Source organism: Nothobranchius furzeri, chromosome 15, assembly GCF_043380555.1.
Source record: "Nothobranchius furzeri strain GRZ-AD chromosome 15, NfurGRZ-RIMD1, whole genome shotgun sequence".
Classification (NCBI taxonomy): domain Eukaryota; kingdom Metazoa; phylum Chordata; class Actinopteri; order Cyprinodontiformes; family Nothobranchiidae; genus Nothobranchius; species Nothobranchius furzeri.
This window is the reverse complement of record NC_091755.1, coordinates 57,246,511-57,267,067: the sequence shown is the minus strand read 5'-3', so window position 1 is coordinate 57,267,067 and position 20,557 is coordinate 57,246,511. Positions and strand designations below refer to the sequence as shown.

Here is a 20,557-nt window from a genome sequence, read left to right as displayed (position 1 = left end):
ATTTTGAGCCCTGACGAAGGCCCTGTGGGCTGAAACGCGTTGGCATTGATGTTTTTAACAATTTAAGCCATGTACTAATAAAGGCTTTTTATTTTTGTACCTCCTGAGTGCCTCAGATCTCCTTTTGCCAACATTTATGTGGATCCCTTGGCTGAAGAGCACCAGTGAGAGCACCAGATAAGATTTCTCACACCCCTGCAGCACTTCCAGCATTTTTTCTATTTCCAATATTTTTATGTTTGTCAATTTTGAGTAGAAATGACCAACAATGGTGAAATATTGTAAATAAATATTTCTATTGTATATGCAAATCTCTTCAGACATGCTCTTCTTGGCCAGTCTTCTTGGATTCCAGACATAAAACACTTTCTGCTTAAACATTACCATGATAATAATAAAAAACATTGAGTTTTTCTTCTAACCTCTCTCTCCATCTCATTCTTGGTCAGATGCATCTGTTTGAGGATCTGCGATCGCTGTTCCATTATCAGCGTCTTCTCATAGGTGTAGGCTGAGATGTCATTGTCAAGCTTTAAGAAGAAGTACTTTAGTTTGTGACATAGACGTCATTTCTTAAATCAGACAATTCACAACACGAGACTCCAGTGGGTAGGCGGGGTGGTGGTGGTGGTGGTGTGTGTGTGTGTGTGTGTGTGTGTGTGTGTGTGGGGGGGGGGGGGGGTGCTGAGACCCTGTTTTCCCCCAGAGAGAGCAGCAGCCATTTGGGCATGCACTCTGTGAGAGGGAGATCGAGGGAGCGAAGAGCACATTGACTCCTTCAGTTGTAGATCTCGCCAGGCTAAAGCCTAATTTATACTCTCCGTCAGCTCCACGAGGGAGAGACATGCACGCACAGACAGAGACAATTTGCCCTCATACTTCTCCGACTCCTGGAGAGTGTTGCAAAGCAATTCCCTGCCGGGACAACAGAGGATATAGCGCTGTTCTGTCATGTATCCGGTCCAAGATAATATGTTTATATTGTGTTTTTCTGTATTTAAGAGACTTTTTCCACACAGACAAACTAGTCCCTTATTTTCCTCCACCTCTTTATGCGCTCGCCACCTCTAAACCCACATTTTCCGTCATTTCAACCTATGAATAAAACGCTTGCTGCATATCTTTTCACTCCTCCAATCACGGTGAAATAAAACGATGATATTTTAGAGTTTTTCCACTAAGTATTCTACAAGCTTCTCCATGTCTACCGCTAGATATCCTTGCCTCTATTTATGTTTTTGAGGGTGCAATGGCGGCTTCCTGACCAATCACAAGCTTGCGCTCTCAGTTTCAATGGACGCATGTTTAGAAAAGAGAGCTCAACTCCGTCCGTCCTTGCAAGAGCTCTCCAGCAGGCTCGCAAAGATGTATTATGACTTTGCATGCGTCTGTCCCGACGCAGAAGGAGAAATATAAATCAGGCATTAGACCACCAATCCGAAGGCAGGGGGTAGGTCGGGTTTTCACAGCATCAATCCAGACAGATGTCCTACCATCTCCACCACCTCCACAGCAGCATCGATGCGCAGGTGATAGAGGAATATGAGAAGGTCTTTCTTCATCTGGATGCTGTTGTCATCCATTTGTGCTACGGTGAAAATGCGCATCTTGCACTTCCTCCAGACCTTTGACATAAAACAATAATTTACACTTGGACGAAACTTTGTAGACTGCCTTGAAGAGCTGTATTTCACCATCACGCCCTGATCTGTACTGATTGCTTTTCTCTACAGAATACACACATTCTAGTTCCCCACCTTGTGCTGGCGCAGTAGGAAGGGTAGGAGCATCAGCATGCCTCCGTCATGAACAATCCACCACACATCTATGTAGCCCTCTGTGAAGCGCTCTCCGTTGGACGGGTAACTGGAGATATTTTTAGGGACCAGTAAAGCCAAACTGGCTATAGTGGTCTCTCTAACAACCTCTGAAAAGGAGAGGAAAATAAGACATAATGACAAGAAACTACTAAAAAAATCATTAGCAGTGCCAAGAAGCTGAATTAGACTAATCAAATGTCAGAAATCACATTGTGCAGCTACATCACAGATAGCAGCACAGACATGAACATAAGTGTTTTGTCACAGGTCAGTTCAGCTTTAGAACTTATCCTAACTTGGTTCCGTTTGGTTTAATAATCACAACAAATCATCTTTCTTACCAATGAAGTTTCTAAACTGCTGGTGGAACTCTGGCTGTTTCCAGTTGTGAGGCCAACTGACCATCACAGTGTTGTGCTTCAGACCTCCAAGTCCTCCACTCTGGACCAAATGGGACGTCCCATCTCTCAGGTTGGAGGAGATGACTACCTGAGAAAAGCCCTTCACCTTTTCTGTTTCCATCAGCTTACGCAAAGACTTGAAACACAAAAAAGATCAGTGGGAATTATAATTTAAACCTGATTCTATGTGATGGCGCCATATGAGATGATGTGTGTCCATTAGAGCAGTTACATACCTGATCTGCCTTCTGGGTTTCAGTGTAATTGTTGAGGAAGGTTCCTTGAACAGAGGTACCAACGATGGTGAGACCTCTTCCTGCCTTCAGCTGACTGGTCAGAGAGAGCAGACGGGGCTGCTCTACGTTCTGCTCAGCATCCACGCTCACCAGAACCAGAATCTGAGGCCTTATGAATAAAACTGTTTACTGAAGTACAAGAACAAGGCAGTGGAGACTCTACAAGCAAAATGAAAACAGTTATTTTAATACATCCAAACACAGATAGAATCTACCTCCAGTTCTTTGTGTGTGGAGGTCCCTCCTCCAGCCTCATCAGGGCGAATCGGGCAGCGCTCAACGAAATCCCTCGTATACCATCACCCCATTCTTTCTCAGCTCTGTCTCACATCAGACTAAAATTGATCCCACAATGCGTCTTTAAGAATTTGTGTATAATGACATCACCTACCCACAGAACTCTATGTATTTGTAGATGCAGGTGGCGATGCCCATAGCGACTATTGCGTAATACCAGGAACAGATGAACATGAGGGACAGACACAGGCTCATACCCAGGAAAGACAGAGCCCTGCAGATGAGAGGACATCAGTTTGGTCTAACTGGACTTAATCAGCATCACACCACAGAACAAATACAAATGAGCATAATCTGTGAGGACAAATGAGATTCAGGTTGCTATAGAGATTAAGGAGTCCTGACTGCCTGCATGTTGCATCTTGAAAACTAGCTTCCAAAATTACCAGTGATAGAACTTAAAGCGCGGCCTCCAGTTTGGTGTCCTCAGCAGAGTCTGCAGGGCACAGGCCAGATTGACGAACATGTAGCACATCAAGAAAAACCTAAATGAAGAACATCAAGGAAGAGAACTAATACAGTTGTCTGGATGTTGGCTGCAGCGTCTTCACTCGGCTGTTCTTACATGGAGAGGATGGGAGCGACTGAATCCAGGGAGGCAATGATGATGCCGATCTCACAGATGCTGGCTGTAAGGAGGAGAGCCCAGGTGGGCTCCCCGTTGGCTTTGCCATGTCCAAAAACCTGCAGCAACACAAAAGTACCAAACAAACAGGGCTTATAGAGATAGATTTGATTTGTTTCTGCAGCACATTACTATTAATGTGGGGGCTCATCTGGGATAATCCATCTCGTGAAGGACTTTTAATGGCACATGATTTTCAAACTGTTTTTATCTGTAGGATTTTAAAGTGTACCTGGGTGTTAAGCTGTGTCTTCTTCCTTGTGAGTGTGCCCTTTTATTTTTCTGTGTAGTTTTAGATTTGGTGAACTTTGTGAAATGAATTCCCTTGCAGGCTTTGTTAGTTGTGTTTTTAGTGTTGTGGTGATGGGGTTTGTGTTGGCCGTCCACCCAGAGGCCATCTCGAGAACACTCCGGGGTGCTGGGGGGTGTGCTTCAGCCAAGGGCAACCTCTCAACTCCACTTTTGTCATGTTTAATCTGCCCGCCTTAAATAATCCACATGAAGACTATGTTGGAGCTTAGTTAGATCTCCTGTAAATAGCTAGCGGGAACTCTTGTATAATTAAAGGATTCAGAGAAAAAAATCATGACAAACTTGGTAAAAGAGCGTGGAAGTTTGAAAGAAAAAAAAATGTGTGATAGAACTTGTTTTAATTGTTTTTTATCTTTTAAGGGAGGGGGTGTTATGGCTGGTGCCTTTTTGTTCAGGGAGCTGGACTAGCTGCACTCTGACCAGTGTCTTCTCCTGTTTCCTTAAGTCAAAGATAAGCAATAAGTTTGAGCACACACTCTGAGAAAAGGGATGATCCCATCTCTTGCAATGGCTTGGAGCAGACGTGGAGCTCCTGTCAGACTCTGAAGTCCTGCGCCGCAGGTGGAGAAGAAGGAACCAAACACGATCACCCACGGAGACGGCCATGCCAAAGTACCAATCACCAGGTTACCATTAACCCCTTCACCAAACCTGAAGGAAAAGGTCATAATGCGAGGATGTGACACACTGAACTCTAACTAAAATTTCTCAGGAAAATATGCCTAAATTAGATTAAAAAAGTAAAAATAAAAATACATCTGACAGCTTGGTCTTCTAAATCACAGTGACTGATTTTTAACGCTATCTGAGCTGAACTTGATTAGAAATATGAAACAAACACTAACTTTGACTTCAAGAAGTCATTCACTACACGCTAAGATGTGCTATAGAATTCAGCAAAGTAGTCCAGGGGAAAAATATCCTAAATATGAACAGAAACTTGTACAATCAGACTTACTTGTCTCGTAGTACCACTCCTTCTATACAAGCACCAAACAGCACCACACACGACATGTCTACAAAAAACCGTTAGGACACATGCCTGAGAACATCTGGTGCCAAGATAATGAGTGGATGGTTGACTTTGCCCTGTTTTTCTTTAATTTGCTGAGAGACACAGAAGGATACACACAGTAGATGTAGTGGTGATGGCTGCAATGGTCCCAATCGGAATCGACTTCTGAGCATCACGCAGGTCACCGGAACGGTTGGATCCGGCCATGATACCTGTCAGTATCATATGTGGAGAAGAATTTAAAAGCACTCCACTGAGAAGTCTTTAGTAAAGATTTACTGCAGCAGATGCAGCATCTAGCAAATGAATGGAGGGTTTATTGTACACTGTAGAACAAATGTGTTCAAAGTGTGGTCTGGGGGCCAATTGTGGCCTTCAGAACAAACGTCAAGCAGACAGGCAACATCTGGGTTTTGAACCTGCAAACCTTTTGCTGCAAGGCAGTACTGCTACCAACTGTGCATTCATGTAGTCAGTAAATAATCTGTAGTTAAATTAACCCATACAGCATCCCAAATAGGAACATTTTCATTACATAACTGAGATAACCTATCATAACTTTATTTATCAGACAAAAATTACTACACAAAGTGCACATAACATTTCTTATATTTCATCATAATTTAGAGACAATTTTTGTTAAATGATTACCAATAAACACTTTAAAGGGATATTTTAGATATTTAGAAGCGAGTTTCAGTGGAAATATTAGAAACAGTCATTGCCATATCCATCATAGACCTTTGAACAACCTCAGTTTGGAGAACAGCTATCGGATCATTGAGGGGCCAATTATAAAAATGATTTCTGCTGTCTTAAAAATCCTCAACCCTTAATGTTTAATAGAATTTCACTCATAAACTATTTTATTTACTTTTGCCTTGTTGTTGTATGCCACACTTTATTTACACAAATGCTAAAACTTTTCATGCACCATGTGGCACTTTCAGCAGGAATATGAAATTACTTTTAAAAACCATGTAATGCAAAACAAAAAATAGCATTTGTTTAATCCCTTTGATTCCTGAACTCACTCAGATCAGCTGTTAGTTTTTTTTTGTTTTGATCAGCTGAACTCTATTGCTTCAAAAGGAGATTGTTCAACGAACCATCTACAACAAATTAATAATTTATAAATGTTCCAAAGAATCCAGTTTCAAAACATCTGGACTATTTCTTTAGTTGTTACCAGGGAGTCTTTAGCTACCTTCTTAATGCTCACCTGTGACGGATGGGAAGTATATCCCCACCAGCAGGGTGAAGAAGCTGGTGATGTCAGCCAGGACATAGCGGTTGGTGTTGGAGACGGGACTGTCAGGATCTACATTGGATGCAAGACCTCGCTTCTCTAGGAACATCCCTTTTTCCAAATAGTTACCAAACAGATTTTCTAGGGAAGACAGAAAAGATCACCAATAAATAAAACCTGCACTAAATCAGGCATGAAAATAACATTTAAACAGTAAACCAACCTGCCAGGATCCCACTAGTAACTCCTGGGATGCCCTGTATCTCTGTTACATCGTTGTTGTTGAAATATTCGTCACACGTGGCGTTTAGGGATTCAGAATCACAAAATGACCTCCAGAGTTTGGTAGTGACAGTCTCATTGTCCAGTTCAACAATTTTTGCACAGACATCGTATGATTTAGAAAGGAGTGTTCGATTCCCAAGAATACAGACGCTGCAATGAAAACCAACAAAAATCCTCATTATCACACAGCCTCAGCTGACCGGCTGAAAAAACGTAAAGCTGGATTGAAAGAGTTGTGTACGGGAAGACGGGGGGCTCAATGGCTGTTTTGATGATTCCGGCATAAACAGCCAGGATGGAGAGGATGACGCAGGCCAGGAAGACCAGCGCTAACTTGTTGACATATTTGACTCCCACAAACACAACCAGGGCCATGAAGCTCAGCACGATGGTGCCGTAAACTCGCATGTTGTTGAGCAGTGCGATCTCTGCCTCTGGTCCCTCCAGGCCTTCGATCTTGAAAATGGCCGCTTGTGGAATGATGTAAATCTAAAAAAGAAGATGGAGAAGGTAACGCGGAAGTGATAAAGCAAATTGTAGTGACATTTGAAGGAAAAAATATTTAAACTCACTGCCTGCTTTATTAAATGAGCCTGCTTGTTCAGACAAAAATTATATTTAAAGTGGCAGCATTTAGTTTTCTAGATGTGGTGAAGATGACTTGCTGAATTCCAAACTGGTTATCTTAACAGGGGAAAATGGCTGTTGGTACTAGACTGATTGGGTCCAATAATTTCAGAAACTGACCAAACCAGACCAAATGATAAACAAAACAAACAAACAAATGGACGGACGAATGAACGAACATGCATGAAAGTGTTACCAAATGTTCAAACCCACTCACCAGGAGAATTTCAATACAGCCAAGAATGTACATGGCTCCAGCAAAAGTGGTTCCCAGGTAAAAGCAGATGCCCACCGCTCCACCAAACTCAGGCCCCAGAGAGCGAGAGATCATGTAATACGAACCTCCAGCTATTAATCACAAACACACACAGCATTCAGCCCACTGATCTGTCACACACAAACACAATAACACAAGCCCTCAGTTGTCCTCTAACCTGGAACGACTCCATTTGTTGCAATGGCGCTCATGGAGATGGCTGTGAGCATGGTCTGGAAGCAGCAGCAGACAACAGAGGGGAATTACTGAGCAGCGGCAGTTTGGAGAGACAAATCTAAAAAGGCTGAAAGCAAGTAAATCTAAAACACACAAGTCAAGAAAAGCATCCACCATCAAGTGAGACTGGCTTTGGGTTTTGTTTGTGTTGGAGGGGAATGCTGGTCTCACTTTGTTTGTCAGATATACTTTAGTTATTTTGGGATTTATACAACTGTACATTCTTCATTGACTAAAATGAGGTGCTGGTTAATTTTGAAAGTGTACATCTGCATCCTGAATCAGAGTTCACAGCTGAATTTCATGGAAAGTTCATTTTAAATGAACAACAAAAGAGAAGTAATCCAGTATAACAAAGCAGTAACATTTTCAGTTTAGCATACCGTCGAGCAGCACATGAAGACGATTATAAAAGAGCCAAAGACGCCGCCAATCCCGACCATCCACGTCATCCGCAGGAAGAGGATCACCCCAAAAATATTCTGGATGCATGGCAAGTAGACTCCCATCAGAGTACCCAACTGAGGTGCCTGAAAACACAAAACTTCTACGGTGAAAAACAGGAAAAGCCAATGATCTGCAAGCTTGCAAAAGATGTTTGCACCACTGGGTTTAATTTGCAATGATTTAAAAGCATTCTCTTCTCAGAGCATCAGGCACAAAAAGGTTTGTTTTACAGTAAAATAAACACATCTACAGATTTGTGTCTGACGTTTTGTGAACGTGTGATGTCATTCAGCTGTTCACTTCCAATGCAGAGCTCTACCTTGACAGGCTTTTTAGATGGGCGTGCCCCTTCCTCATTATTTTCAGCCTCTTCGTGCTCTTTGCTGCCAGTCGGTAGGTTGGAGTAGTTGGCCAGAGTGCTGAGTAGAGAGGAAACCATTGGGCTGGTATCCATCTCTTCCTGCAGCACAAACAGATGGGGATAAATTAATCAAACCTATGCATTCACATTCACACCAATTCTGATCTTATACCACCAACTCTGTTCATGCAAGTTCATCATTGAGGATCATTGTTACCTCAAACAGAGCCATGCTCTTGCTGTCATATTGCTGACTCTTTTCCACATCAGTGGCTGCACTGTTGATAAAAGGGCAGCTTTCTTTGGGGATTCCGTCACCTGGAACACACAATCGCCAGTCAACAAATGTGAAAACCCCTGGATGAAGCATGTACTCTTGTCTAGACCAGGAGATGAACTCACTTTGTATCAAATTGAGTACATCATCCTACTGTGACCGATCCATGAGCTGGAAACGTTCAATATTTTTGTGTGAGCACTGAGCAGACATTTTACTGGACACTAATAAATTCACAGTAGGGTTGAACCATGTAGTGTTCTATTATTGTTAAAATTATTTAGTTTCACCCACTCAATATAGCTTCATGAACAGCCTCATTTAGGACAAATAGCTTTTATACCTTTAGAATGATGAGCTGTAAGAAGAGTTCTGCTGTCATGAAACAACACTCTCCAAGATGTCTCGGCAGTTTGTGATGATGTGATTTTAGGTTGATTTTACATTATATAGTTATTTACATAAAGTCCTCATTATTTACAGGCACACATATAAAATGTAGCACTTCAGTCTCAATATGGGTTTGTGTCCAGCAAGAAGCAAAAAAGCTGTCACAATCTTTTAATCAGTCAGTGATTCAGATCTCAATGAGGACAGCATTCCCCTCCTGCTATATTTTCTTTACAAAATGCTCATAAAAGCAGAAATTCTTCCAAATGGAATGCAGCCCTCATGCAGGAGAAAGAGGGAGTATGGTAAGAAAATACACACTTCTAATTCTTTATCTTTTTATCCAGAGATATCTTTTTAATTATTTTTGTTTTTGTTATGGTCTGCGTCTGCATCTCCCCTCATGTGTCTCCTTGTGTTCCCCATCCCTCTCTAGGTTCTCCTTTTGAGTCTCCTAGCGCCCTCATGTGTCCTTGTCTGCGTCTTCCTCATGTGTCTCCTGGTGTTCTCCATTTTTCTCCGGATCTTCAGCCTCTAGGTTTCCCTCCTCAGGTATCCCCCTCCCAGGTCCTGTGCTCCCGTGGCCCCCCTTTAGTCACGCCCCTGTAGTTTTTCTTTCTGTAGTGTTTTTCCTTTAGTTTCAGCTCCCCCCTTAGAATATTAGTTATGGTTGCTGCCCTTCTGGTCTTTAGGTTTTTCTCTTAGGTCATTTTCCTTTAGCTACAGCTGTTCATGTTATCAGTCCCTCTAGTGTGTTTTTCCCATCAGTGTTGAGGTTTTTCTCCCCCCCTTAGATTATTAGTTATGTTCCTGTTCTTCTTGTCTTTAGGTTTTATTCTTAGGTCATGTTAGTTTCCTTCCTGATTAGTAATTGAGTTAACCTGGTCTCTCTCTCCCCACACACCTGTAGTTCATCTCCCTCTCATCCTCCCCAGTGTATATATCCCTGTCTGTGTCTCAGTGTATGGTTGGTCCATTGTTCTTGTCAGTCTCGTCTCGTTCCTGTTCCTAGCTTCTAGTGTTTCCAGAGTTTCTAGTGATTTCAGTGTTTCCAGTGTTTCTAGTTCTCTAGTGGTTTTTTTCATTACTCAGTTTAGAATTTTGGATTTTTGGTTTAGGCTCCCTGCCTCTTGGACTACTCCTAAATAAAGGATTTTATTTTCATCATCCACCTCCTGCCTCGCTCATCTGGTTATCTGCATCTTGGGTCCTAAACATCCTCCTACACCAACTTGTGACAGTTTTGTTTGGTACTTAAGTTGTGTTAAAAATCCTGTTTGTCTGATCTCATCAAATGTTATCAGTAATTATCACTAATAGCCATGATTACCTGATTTATATTCATTTGAATGAGTCACCTAACTGAGACTCAGAAATCAAACCAATGGAAATTGATCCAATATTCCCCCCATTTCCCATCTTTACTTAGTAACATTTTATATTTCTATAAAAATAATCAAGGGAATATTTTTGTACAACTAGTTTAACTTGTACTGTAGTGTTTTTTTTCCTCAAAAGCTGAGTGAAGCCTAAAGTCCACAGCCTTAGGATGTACACGCTACACAAATGGATCCACATTCACAATGTAAATCCTGACAATATATTAGGATTAAGGACTTTGGGAGGTTTAGTAGTCTGTCTGGACAGTAATCCTGCACAGGTAGGATGCTGGTTCTGGTTCTCGGCCCTGACTTTAGAAATAACAATCAGCTCTGCATGTAAGGGCTTAGCTGTGCTGAATTTGTCCCACTGATTTAAAACAGCAGATGCTAAACTTTTCAGCTTCAGACCCACTAAATTTAACAACAGCTAAAAATGGCAACAATGTAGACTATGGACTTTGCAAAGGTTAAAGCGGTAAATAATGAAAACCCAGACAGCTTCAAGTAGTGTTAAACTATGACTAATGTTTTTTGACTTTTGCAACATTTATGCTCAAAATAAGGAGTCAGAAGTTTATTTTTCATTTGGTGCAAAGATCATCAACAACCCCAACTTTGGGAAACACTTAAATTTAAAATACAACTTGAACACTACCCTGGGGCAGCAACATTTTTTTTGTGAGGCAGAAGTAATTTCTTAACAATAGTTTATATTATAATTATTTGTCATTAAATTCTAGACAAGTGACAGCAGAGCAAAACCAACAGAGATAATTCATTCTTATTCTTGTTTTGAAAGGATTTTAGCAAGTCATGTACCTGGGAGCTGCTTTTGTTCCGCCTCAGGATTTTAGTTTAATTACTCAAAAACATTTCAGAGCCACAAACGTAATAAACAGAAAATGGTAAGGAAATAGTCAAAGGCAGGCCATTTTCAAGACTAGCTTGAGAAATCCAGCTCCATTGCACTCCAAGTCCATTATTGTTTTATCTCTATGATAATTGTTCTTGTAACCAGTGGTTCATCAGGTCTTTTTACTGATTCAATTACAAAAATAGGAAACATATAGAATAGAATAGAATAGAATTTTCTGAAACCCCCTCATTGGTGAAATATCTTCATTAAGGCAGCACATAGAGAATATGAACACAAATGCAGGTAAATACACAAAGGCAGTAGACTATTATTGTACACTTCAGCAATAAAAAAAGAAAAAAGAAAAGAAAACTGAGTTTCCAAGAAGAAACAGCATAGACACAGACTGCAAATGTGAATCTGGGTATTTCACACCTAGCGAATAGCACTGATGTTAGTGTGAAAAGGTATAATTCCAGTACCAGTTAAACAGAGGAGTTATCTCTTATTGCAGTGGAAATGAATGACATACAGTAGTGTTCTGTTTTACATCTTGGATGTCTCAATCTACTGCCAAAGGAGCTGTCCATGGCCTCCACAGTGGATTGCAGTGGGTGAGAGGGGTTTCCAGTGGAGGTCAGATTAACCAACATCCTCCTTTCACACACTTCCTCAACAGAATCCAGTGGACAGCCCAGAACCGAGCTAGCTTCCTAACTAGTTCAGCCTCTTCATGTCTCAGTCAGACCTGCCTGCACCTCAACAGATCACAGCAGAGTGGGTAACAGAGCCAACAACAGAATGGTAAAAAGAGCTTAGCAGATGTGAGTTACGAAGGATCTCGGCCTCCTCAGGAGGTGGAGGTGGCATTGGCCCTTCTTGTACAGAGCATCTGCATTGTTGGGCCAGTTCAGCTTACTGTTGAGGTGAACACCCAGGTACTCAAAGGTATCCACCACCTCAATGCCTGCACACTGGATGTTTGTTTACTGGCGAGTGAGGAGGAGAGTTTTTCTGGAATCCAATCACCATTTCCTTTGTCTTACTGGTATTCTAGCAAAGGTGGTTATGCTCACGTCAGTCCACAAAGTCCATGATGACTGATCTGTACTCCAGATCGGTCCCCTCAGACACACAGCTGACAATTGCATTCTGGAGGTGACAGCTGCTGGTGTTGTAGGTGAAGTGTGAGGTGAAGAAGGTGAATAGAAATGGTGAGAGCACCGTGCCCTGTGGAGCTCCTACTTCACACACCACCTCAGATGTGCAGTTATGCAGCCTCACTGGCCTATTGTGGCCTGTTGTTGAGGTGGTTGATGATCCATGCAGTCAGACGTTTGTCCACTCCTGTACTCCCCATCTTCTGCTGCAGTAGACATGGCTGGATGGTGTTGAAGGCATTTGAGAAGTCCAAAAACATGATTCTCCACAGCTCATTTTTACATTTCGAGGTGAACTGGTGCCTGAACACTGAGTGCAGGCGTTGGCTTCTTCTGCATCATCATCCACAGCAGAACCCAAATAACTTCCTTCAGTCCTTCAGATTAAGAGTCTCAAACATACACACATATCTCAAAAACCTGAAGCTTATAAAATGGTCTTTTATTATTATTCTCATGTAAAACTTCGGCTGCAGCCTGAAGGAAATCTGGGAAGTTATTTGCAAAGTCGTGATCAGATTCATACAGTGTATGAATAGTTGAATAACTGTTAAGTTGTAAAGCACCTCGGGGGGTTGTAGGACTCTAAATGCTTTATAAATACAGGGCTTTCATCCTTTCATATACCATGAATTTAACTTTTACTCAAAGCATTGTGGGTATAATAGGTCAATGCTCCAGTGCAGGCTTAACAGACTCATTTTTTGTCTGTGTAAAGATTTTAAAGTTCTTGATCCAATTTCTATGAACTGTATTATTCATTTCCCTCATTTTTGCCCCTGAAGGACTGACAGAATAAATAGGCAAAAAGAGTCAGAGAGAGGATGAAATTAAATTAAACAAATTACTTCATGGAATTAACCTTAATTCCTGCAGCGGGCGAGGTGAAGTGAATGATAGTGAGGCTGTCATGCAGCTGATTGGTGCATTTCTGTCACTAGCTGAGGTTAATTTCTATACTCCTCTGAAGCCTCCAGCAGCTGCTGGATAATCCTCTTGAGCCTGTGTCCTGTTAAGCTTTAAAAAGCTTGTATGAACTGTCCATTTTTTAATAACCGTGTCAGATCAAGGGTACAAATCTCCACTGAGCATCGCCTCTCATCTGCATGCTGTGGGGAAGCTGCAAAGATGGCATCAATGCAAACGCATCTTCCACTGGAGCAAAATCCTGTTTCTGAGCTGTTCTGTTCTTGTAAAGCAGTCAACATCCCCTCACCCATGCTTTCATTGAAATGGTTTTAGTTTGGGCTTTTGGAAAACCTACACAAATGAACAAAACGGTCATGTGCCATTTCCCCCTCACACACTCCGTTATGCCTATCTTTCTAATAACACACAAAAATTGTGTTTCAGCATCCTAACCATTAAGCTAGGCCTCTCAACCTAATTTATTGGACATTTGTGATAATTCTGATAATTTTTTTTATAAATAATCTAACTGACTGTATTCAGAACATAGTTACTGTAACATATTACATGTTTAGATTAAAGAGACTGAGAGGTGAACAGTTTAATATTTAATATTTAAAGTGGCTTATCTGATTTCCTTTAAATGAGCTGTTGCTTATTGGGTGTTGGTTCTGGCCATTCACTTTGTTCTGTTTATTTAGACAGAACATAACAAAGCCTCCTCCATGCTTCACACTAGGGACAGTGTTCTTTTCTAGATATGCTTCATTTTTCTGTCTGTGAACATGGAGCTGATGTCCTTGGCAAAAAGTTTCATCTGTCCATAGGACATTCTCCCAGAAGCTCTGTGGCTTTCCAACATGTAGTTTGACCAAGCCCCCACAATGCTGCTCTAAAATTGAGGAAAACCCGGAAATGAAATAAATTGCAGTTCCACCCTCATCCGCTGGGGGCTGGTGTCAGAAGTGAGCAAATCCTCATTGACTCCCATGTTAAAAATACCAATTTCACAGCAGAAATAAACATGTTTACAGCCTGGTACCAAAACATGTTTTTTGTTTAAACGATCTAGTTTACACTCATGACAACTCTGAGGGGGGTGAATTTTTTTCTCACTCTTCTGTTTAAGTGTATTAAAAGCCTAAAATTCTGTATAATTAATGAGCATCAGACCCACGTGACCGCCGCCTCAGGCCCACGTGACCACAGAGCTCTATGGAAAGGCCTCAGTAGAGCCTCGGTCTGGCCTGGAAACTGTTCCGGGATTTTGAGTCTCTGTGTGTGTGTTTTTTTTTTTTTTGGATATTTTTTGTGCAATTGTTGGACAAAATGACTTGCTGTGGCGTTAATTGCACTAATAGAGCATCCAAGGAGTCTCCACTTCATTTTTTTCTGTAAGTAAAATTATATTTATGTATTTTAGGTCACTGCAGAGCTGAGCCTAGATTTTAACATGTACTGTTTAACCATGAAATTTAAATGTAACAGGGAAAAACCTAGTGCATTTAACACAATGCTGCATTTTAGAAAATGGGTTGAAATATAACAAGTTGGTGGAGCTGGGTTCCAACTATCGGCTTGTGGAGCTCTCGGGAGACCTCTGTTTTCCACCTGGTTCTCCCCTTCCCGCAGCCCGGCGCATCTCTGTCTGATCGCGGCTTCTGTTTGATGCGCGGGCTGACGGCTTGTGGAGCTCTGGGATGGAAACCTTTCCACCCGGTTCTCCCCAGATCGCAGCGGCACTTGTCTGTTGTCAATCAATCAATCAAACTTTATTTCAGACAAGGGATATGTCCATAACAAGAATAAAAAAATAAAAAAATAAAAAAAATAAAATACAAACACATTCTAATTACAAACCGTATAGGCAGTTGCTCCAATGTTTAAAAAGGACTGAGGAGTACCTCGTGTCACTGTAAGATAAAGATGACAGAGCTCTAACAACCGCGTTAGCTGACAAACTCAGTCGGCAGATGAATTTGTACATGAAGAGCCTCAGAAGCGCATGAAAAGTTGGGATGTTACTCGTAACAAACATGTGACTTGCCGAAGTCCATCTAGGGAGCTTCATGAGGATTCTAAAAGCATCCTGATAAGCCACTTGAAGCTTCTTCATTACTACCTTACTATAGTTGCACCACAAGTGGGCTGTATAGAGAGGAGTACAAAAGGAACGAAAGAGGGACACTTTAACAGGATCTGAGCACATGCCAAAGTTACGTGCCAGTGTGTTAGCCTGCATGTACAGCTTACCACACTGCCTCTTAATGTCCTCGTCATCACAGAGGTCACTTCTTAAAATGTGCCCCAAATATTTTACTTTGCTTACCACTTCCAGGACCTGATTTGTTAAGTTAAAAGATGGAAAATTAAGCTTCAGGTCCCCTTTAGTAGCAGCAATCATAACCACACTCTTTTTAGGGTTAAACAGGATGTCAAATTGCTCACCATACTTAGCACATGCCCTGAGCAGCTGCTGCAGGCCTGCGCTGTAGGGAGACATGAGGACTAGGTCATCTGCATATATTAAATGATTTACCAGTCGGTCACCCACCAAGCATCCAGTCTTACTATCATTCAGAGTAACAGACAACTCGTCAAGGTACAGGTTAAAAAGGACAGGTGACAGAATCCCGCCTTGTCTGACTCCATTTGATACGGAGAAAGGTTCAGACACTTCTGTCCCCCACTTTACCTGCATTAGTTGATGAGAGTACCAGAAGTGCAAAATCCTAACTAGGTAAGAAGGGACCCCTCTGTTTTGTAGCTTGATGAATAATTTCTGATGATTGACTCTGTCAAAGGCCTTAGAGGCATCTAAAAAACACATAAAAACAGAAGTATTATGCCTCATGTATTTGCTTACAGTTTCTTTTAAAGCATAGATACACAAGTCAGTACTAAGTTTACCTTTAAAACCAAACTGATTCTCTGTCGTAGTTATAAAATTTTGCAGTCTTTCCAGCAAAATATGCTCAAACACCTTGGACAACACACTAGCCATAGCAATAGGCCTGTAGTTATCAATACAGGAGATTTTTCCAGTTTTCTCTTTGACTATAGGGACTAAGAGAACAGATAACATATGGTCAGGCAAGATTCCATGCTTCAAAAAGCCGGTAAAGCACAATGAAAGTAACACCTGAGCTCTACAGCTAGCATACTTCATGTGCTCTGCTGATAGTTGATCCGGGCCGCAAGCTTTGTTTAAAGACATTTTCTCTATAGCGAGACGGACTTCATCAGCTCTGACAATCATACCATGATTGTAGTTAATGTTGCCAAGATTGAACCTTTCACTATTTACACAGTTAAAAATTCTGCTAAAGTGATTCCTCCAGGCTTCAACAATGTTCTTGTTTCCTGATACCCCATTTATAGATGCAGGTAGCAGCTGCTTACTGATACAGGAGCGTTTTAACTCCTTCCAGAACTCTGAAACATCATTATTCTTTAGTTTGTTCGCTAAGGAGTTTGCCCGCATTGTTTGCTCATTTCTTTTAATATAGCGAACAGCATTCTTGAACTTAACGTTCGTGGCTTTCTTAGACTCCAATATTGAACCGGATTTTGGTTTACCAGCAGCTGCCCAGGCTTTATAGGCTGCTCTGGACTCAGCATGTAACGCATAAGCATGCTCACTCCATCCTGGAAGCGGTTTAAATTTTGTTGCTCCTTTTTGGCAGAGGAACTCGCTGGCAATAATCAAGCTGTCCACAATATTTTGATACAAAGTGCATAAGTGCAGCCTGTGCTCCATATGTTCACAGTTAACATCTCTACACTGTAACGTTTCTTTGTGGACACTAACAGATCTCAGACTACAATCTGACAGTAATGAATATTTCCTAATATCCTCGACTGACACTTTAGCCCAAGTAAGCTTCTCTGTGTGTGAGGGGCTCTGGTGTTGGAGCAGCACAGGCAAAGATTCACAGTTTACCACTAAGGAAACAGGGATGTGATCAGTTGTTGCCAGGGAGTATAAGATTTCCACCCTGGATATGCATTCATGTGCATCCTCAGTGCATATACAGTGATCAAGCCAGGAAGTTGAGTGCCATGCCTCACTGACATACGTGTGGCTGTCTGCTGGCAGTCTCTCTTTGCTAGTTAAAACCAAGTTATTATTTACACAAAACTGAATCAGATGTTGCCCAAAGGTGGAGCGAGTGTCTGAAATATCAGCATTCATATCACCAACAATAAAAACACAATTAAACTCACACTGACTGATAAATGAGCTTAAAAAACCAAGTTTCGCCAGATATTCATCTTCATTCTGCTGACTCTCATATGGCATATAAATATTTAAGATCATGAATACCTTCTCATCCATAACAATCTTTACTGCTATGCACCAGTCCACATTTAGCCTGACAACAGAAATAAAAGGATCATAATCCTTGTGCCATAGGATGGCCACGCCTCCAGGTATCCTTCCTTGAATAATTCCAGATGACAGATCAGTAGTGGACTCCCCAGCACCAAAAAAATTGCAGTGAAAGGAGTTTAACCGATCCAGGTTCTGTTTGGGCAGCATTGTCTCTTGCAGACATAAAATGTCAACATCTTCCAAAAGTTTATCGACAACAATACGACGTGCCCTATCCCCAGCCCCGTTACCAAGGCGCAGGCCACGGGAGTTATATGACACAATTCTCATGCTTTACTGGATGCTCCCTGAGTAAGTGGCTCCCCACTGGGCCCACCCGCAGCTCCATCTGCAGCCACAGCTCTGCGCTTCTCATAGAAACGCCTCACGAAGGTTCCTTCAGGCCACAGTTGAGGATCATACAGTTCAGATACCTCCTCACATTCTGCCGAAACTTTAAAGGAACTACATCGGCTCTGGTTGTTATTAATCTTTTCACACCGCACCTCACGATGTAGTTTTTCTTTAAGATAGTCAGCCAGCACACTCGGCATAAGATCAGGGCAGAACTTCGTTGCGAAGACACTCACCAGTTTCGTTTTTAAAACTTTGATCCTTCCTCCGGCACAGGATCCCACGACAACATGCCTCTTAGCGAAATTCCGTTTAGGCCTTAGTTGCGCAGGGCCGTCGTCATCTGGAGCCCGCTTTGGACGGCGTCCTTCTTTAACAACTTGACTCCAGGCAGGTGAAGCGTTACTCGGATCCAAACCCCCCACATTATTTGAAACCACCGGATCCCTCCTCACCGTTCGGGCACCAGCCCCACCGCCCGAAGCAGGTGATGAAGCCGTTTGCACCTCAGCAGTAGCTCCGATCTGCCGCGCCGTCTTCTCCATCCTTTGACACGTCACCAGCTGATCGGAACAAGGCGGGTTGCCTCCGCCGTTCACGCCAAGTTGCTCTACCGCGCCCAGGCGATCACTCATGTTAGCTGTCACCACACGGAGATTTTCGCAGACACTCGTCTGGGTAGACATCGCTTGCGTCAACAGAGAAACATCAGTGCTTAGCTTCTCAATTTTACCAAGCAGGCAGGAGACATCCATACTGCTAAAAGTAATTGTGGGAAGCTCGTCCAGATGATGCGACACAAAGCGGGGGATGTTTTCGCCGGCCTCATTAAGAAGCTTCAAGCAGCTCTTCACGTTGTTAACGTCCTTTTGAGGGCCTTTGTGCGTTACTAGACGCAGCGTTGGGCTCGGGCATAAATCATGGAGGACCTTCTTTGAGGCCTCAATCCACTCCGAACCAAAGTGTTTCACAGCAAGCAAAATGATGTCATCATGGCATAACGTTTTCATCTTAACAACAAGAAAATTTAAAAACTCGTCTTCAACAAGAGTCTTGCCGTCAGAAGTGATTGTGCGGCTGCCAGCTTGTGGAGCTCTCGGAGACCTCTGTGTTCCACCCGGTTTTACCCAGTGGTCAGCCCGGCGTATCTCTGACTCAGAAGCTCTGGTGTTGTGCACAGTTAACTCCAGTTGTAGCTAGGTTGCTACCTCCATTAGCTTAGCTCCCACCTCCACGTTAGCTTTGGGTTTGCTTCAGGTTAGCTTGTAGCTAGTTCGACCGGGTGTCGTCAGTTGATCCCAGCCTTACAGCCCCACCCTCAGCTCCTCCTCTCTTCCCTTTTTTGGAATTGTCTGGGCTTGACGGAACCTGTGACACAGTCAAAATGGTAGTGGTGGCCATCTCCCATTTGGCCTCAAAAATGTGATATTGGAGCCTATGGAAAGGAGATGCCCAGTATATTTATGTCGATGAGTTTGACATGTTCCAGTATGGCTTTTTTATGATTTGTTTCCAACAATGGTGTCCTCCTTGGTCGTCTCCTATGTAGTCCACTTTGGCTCTAACAAGGACGGATGGTGTGATCTGACACTGATGTTCCTAAAGCTTGGAGTTCATCTTGGATCTCTTTAGAAGTTTTTCTGAGCTCTTACCATTCAGATTATTTGTCTCTTTGATTTGTCATTAATTTTCCTCCTGCGGCCACGTCTAGGGAGGTTGGCTACAGTCACATGGATCTTGGATTTCTGAATATGCAACTGTAGTCAGAGGAACATCTAGCTGCTTGGAGATTATCTTATAGCCTTTACCTTTCCTCTGGTCTATGCTGAGTGTGGTACACACCATGTCACCAAACAACAGTGACTATCTGGAGCCCTAACAAGACTGTAGACACATGTGATGCTGATTAGTGGACACACCTTTAATGAACATGTTCCTTTAAGTCACATTATTTTCAGTCTTTTCTGGAGGTACCATAGTTTTTGTTCGGACCAGTTTAAAGGGACTTTACAGAGTTTTGAATTTTCATGCTCACGATTGCCCCCTCAGGCCAATAGCGTAACGGCAGCTTCAATAGTAGGCTCATGCACGAGGCGTGCATGCTGTACGTGCACACTCCATAACGAAAATAACAGCTGAGACAGTCAGCTCCGTGTGTGTGTGTGTGTGTGTGTGTGTGTGTGTGTGTGTGTGTGTGTGTGTGTGTGTGTGTGTGGCCCAAAGGACAGAGGACAGGAGAACGCGCAGCTAATTAATAAAATAATTTGGTTCTGTACCTTTCTCTTCAGCACAGCCGACAAAGGTTTAAGATGGGTCAGTCCTCCTGCATGCTCTTGAAAAATTGTTCCAAAATGAAAGTTGAACCCACATTTTTTAAATCTGTGAATTCAATGCCGTCCGGCGGGTCTCAAATAAAAATTTGGGCATCTTACTGTAAAAAAATAAACCATTAATGTAAAAAAGAAACTCTACAACAACTATGTTCACATCCAGAATCAAACCTGGGTCTTCTAATCTACACGATAGCCCGAAGTCTTACTAGGCGAGCTAAAGCGCCAGTGACGTCACTTGTGTCTGTACCATTTAAGAACGGTTTGGAGGGCTATGCCTGAGCATGAACGTGCAT

General features: G+C 42.3%; 1 protein-coding gene across 5 annotated transcripts in view; it reads right to left on the bottom strand.

Moving 5' to 3' along the window:
* The window catches only part of slc12a5b (solute carrier family 12 member 5b), a 52,246-nt gene that overhangs the window by 10,323 nt on the left and 21,366 nt on the right, over positions 1-20,557 (bottom strand). For 4 of the 5 annotated variants that reach the window (XR_008564297.2, XM_054746043.2, XM_054746044.2 and 1 more), the window contains exons 2-21: positions 8,446-8,546; positions 8,187-8,327; positions 7,804-7,950; positions 7,362-7,416; positions 7,145-7,275; positions 6,542-6,789; positions 6,239-6,450; positions 5,989-6,156; positions 4,880-4,978; positions 4,710-4,767; positions 4,228-4,402; positions 3,380-3,498; positions 3,201-3,299; positions 2,909-3,028; positions 2,733-2,837; positions 2,458-2,626; positions 2,162-2,357; positions 1,758-1,927; positions 1,494-1,625; positions 423-530 (exon numbers count right to left, since the gene is read on the bottom strand). Coding sequence is in view for 4 of the 5 variants with exons in the window: in XM_054746043.2 (XP_054602018.2) it covers positions 423-530; positions 1,494-1,625; positions 1,758-1,927; positions 2,162-2,357; positions 2,458-2,626; positions 2,733-2,837; positions 2,909-3,028; positions 3,201-3,299; positions 3,380-3,498; positions 4,228-4,402; positions 4,710-4,767; positions 4,880-4,978; positions 5,989-6,156; positions 6,239-6,450; positions 6,542-6,789; positions 7,145-7,275; positions 7,362-7,416; positions 7,804-7,950; positions 8,187-8,327; positions 8,446-8,546 (2,753 nt within the window). In the remaining variant the exon portion in view is untranslated. Of the gene's footprint in view, positions 1-422; positions 531-1,493; positions 1,626-1,757; positions 1,928-2,161; positions 2,358-2,457; positions 2,627-2,732; positions 2,838-2,908; positions 3,029-3,200; positions 3,300-3,379; positions 3,499-4,227; positions 4,403-4,709; positions 4,768-4,879; positions 4,979-5,988; positions 6,157-6,238; positions 6,451-6,541; positions 6,790-7,144; positions 7,276-7,361; positions 7,417-7,803; positions 7,951-8,186; positions 8,328-8,445; positions 8,547-18,167; positions 18,303-20,557 lie in introns of those variants that run through there. The other variant, XM_070545043.1, reaches the window with a different exon arrangement.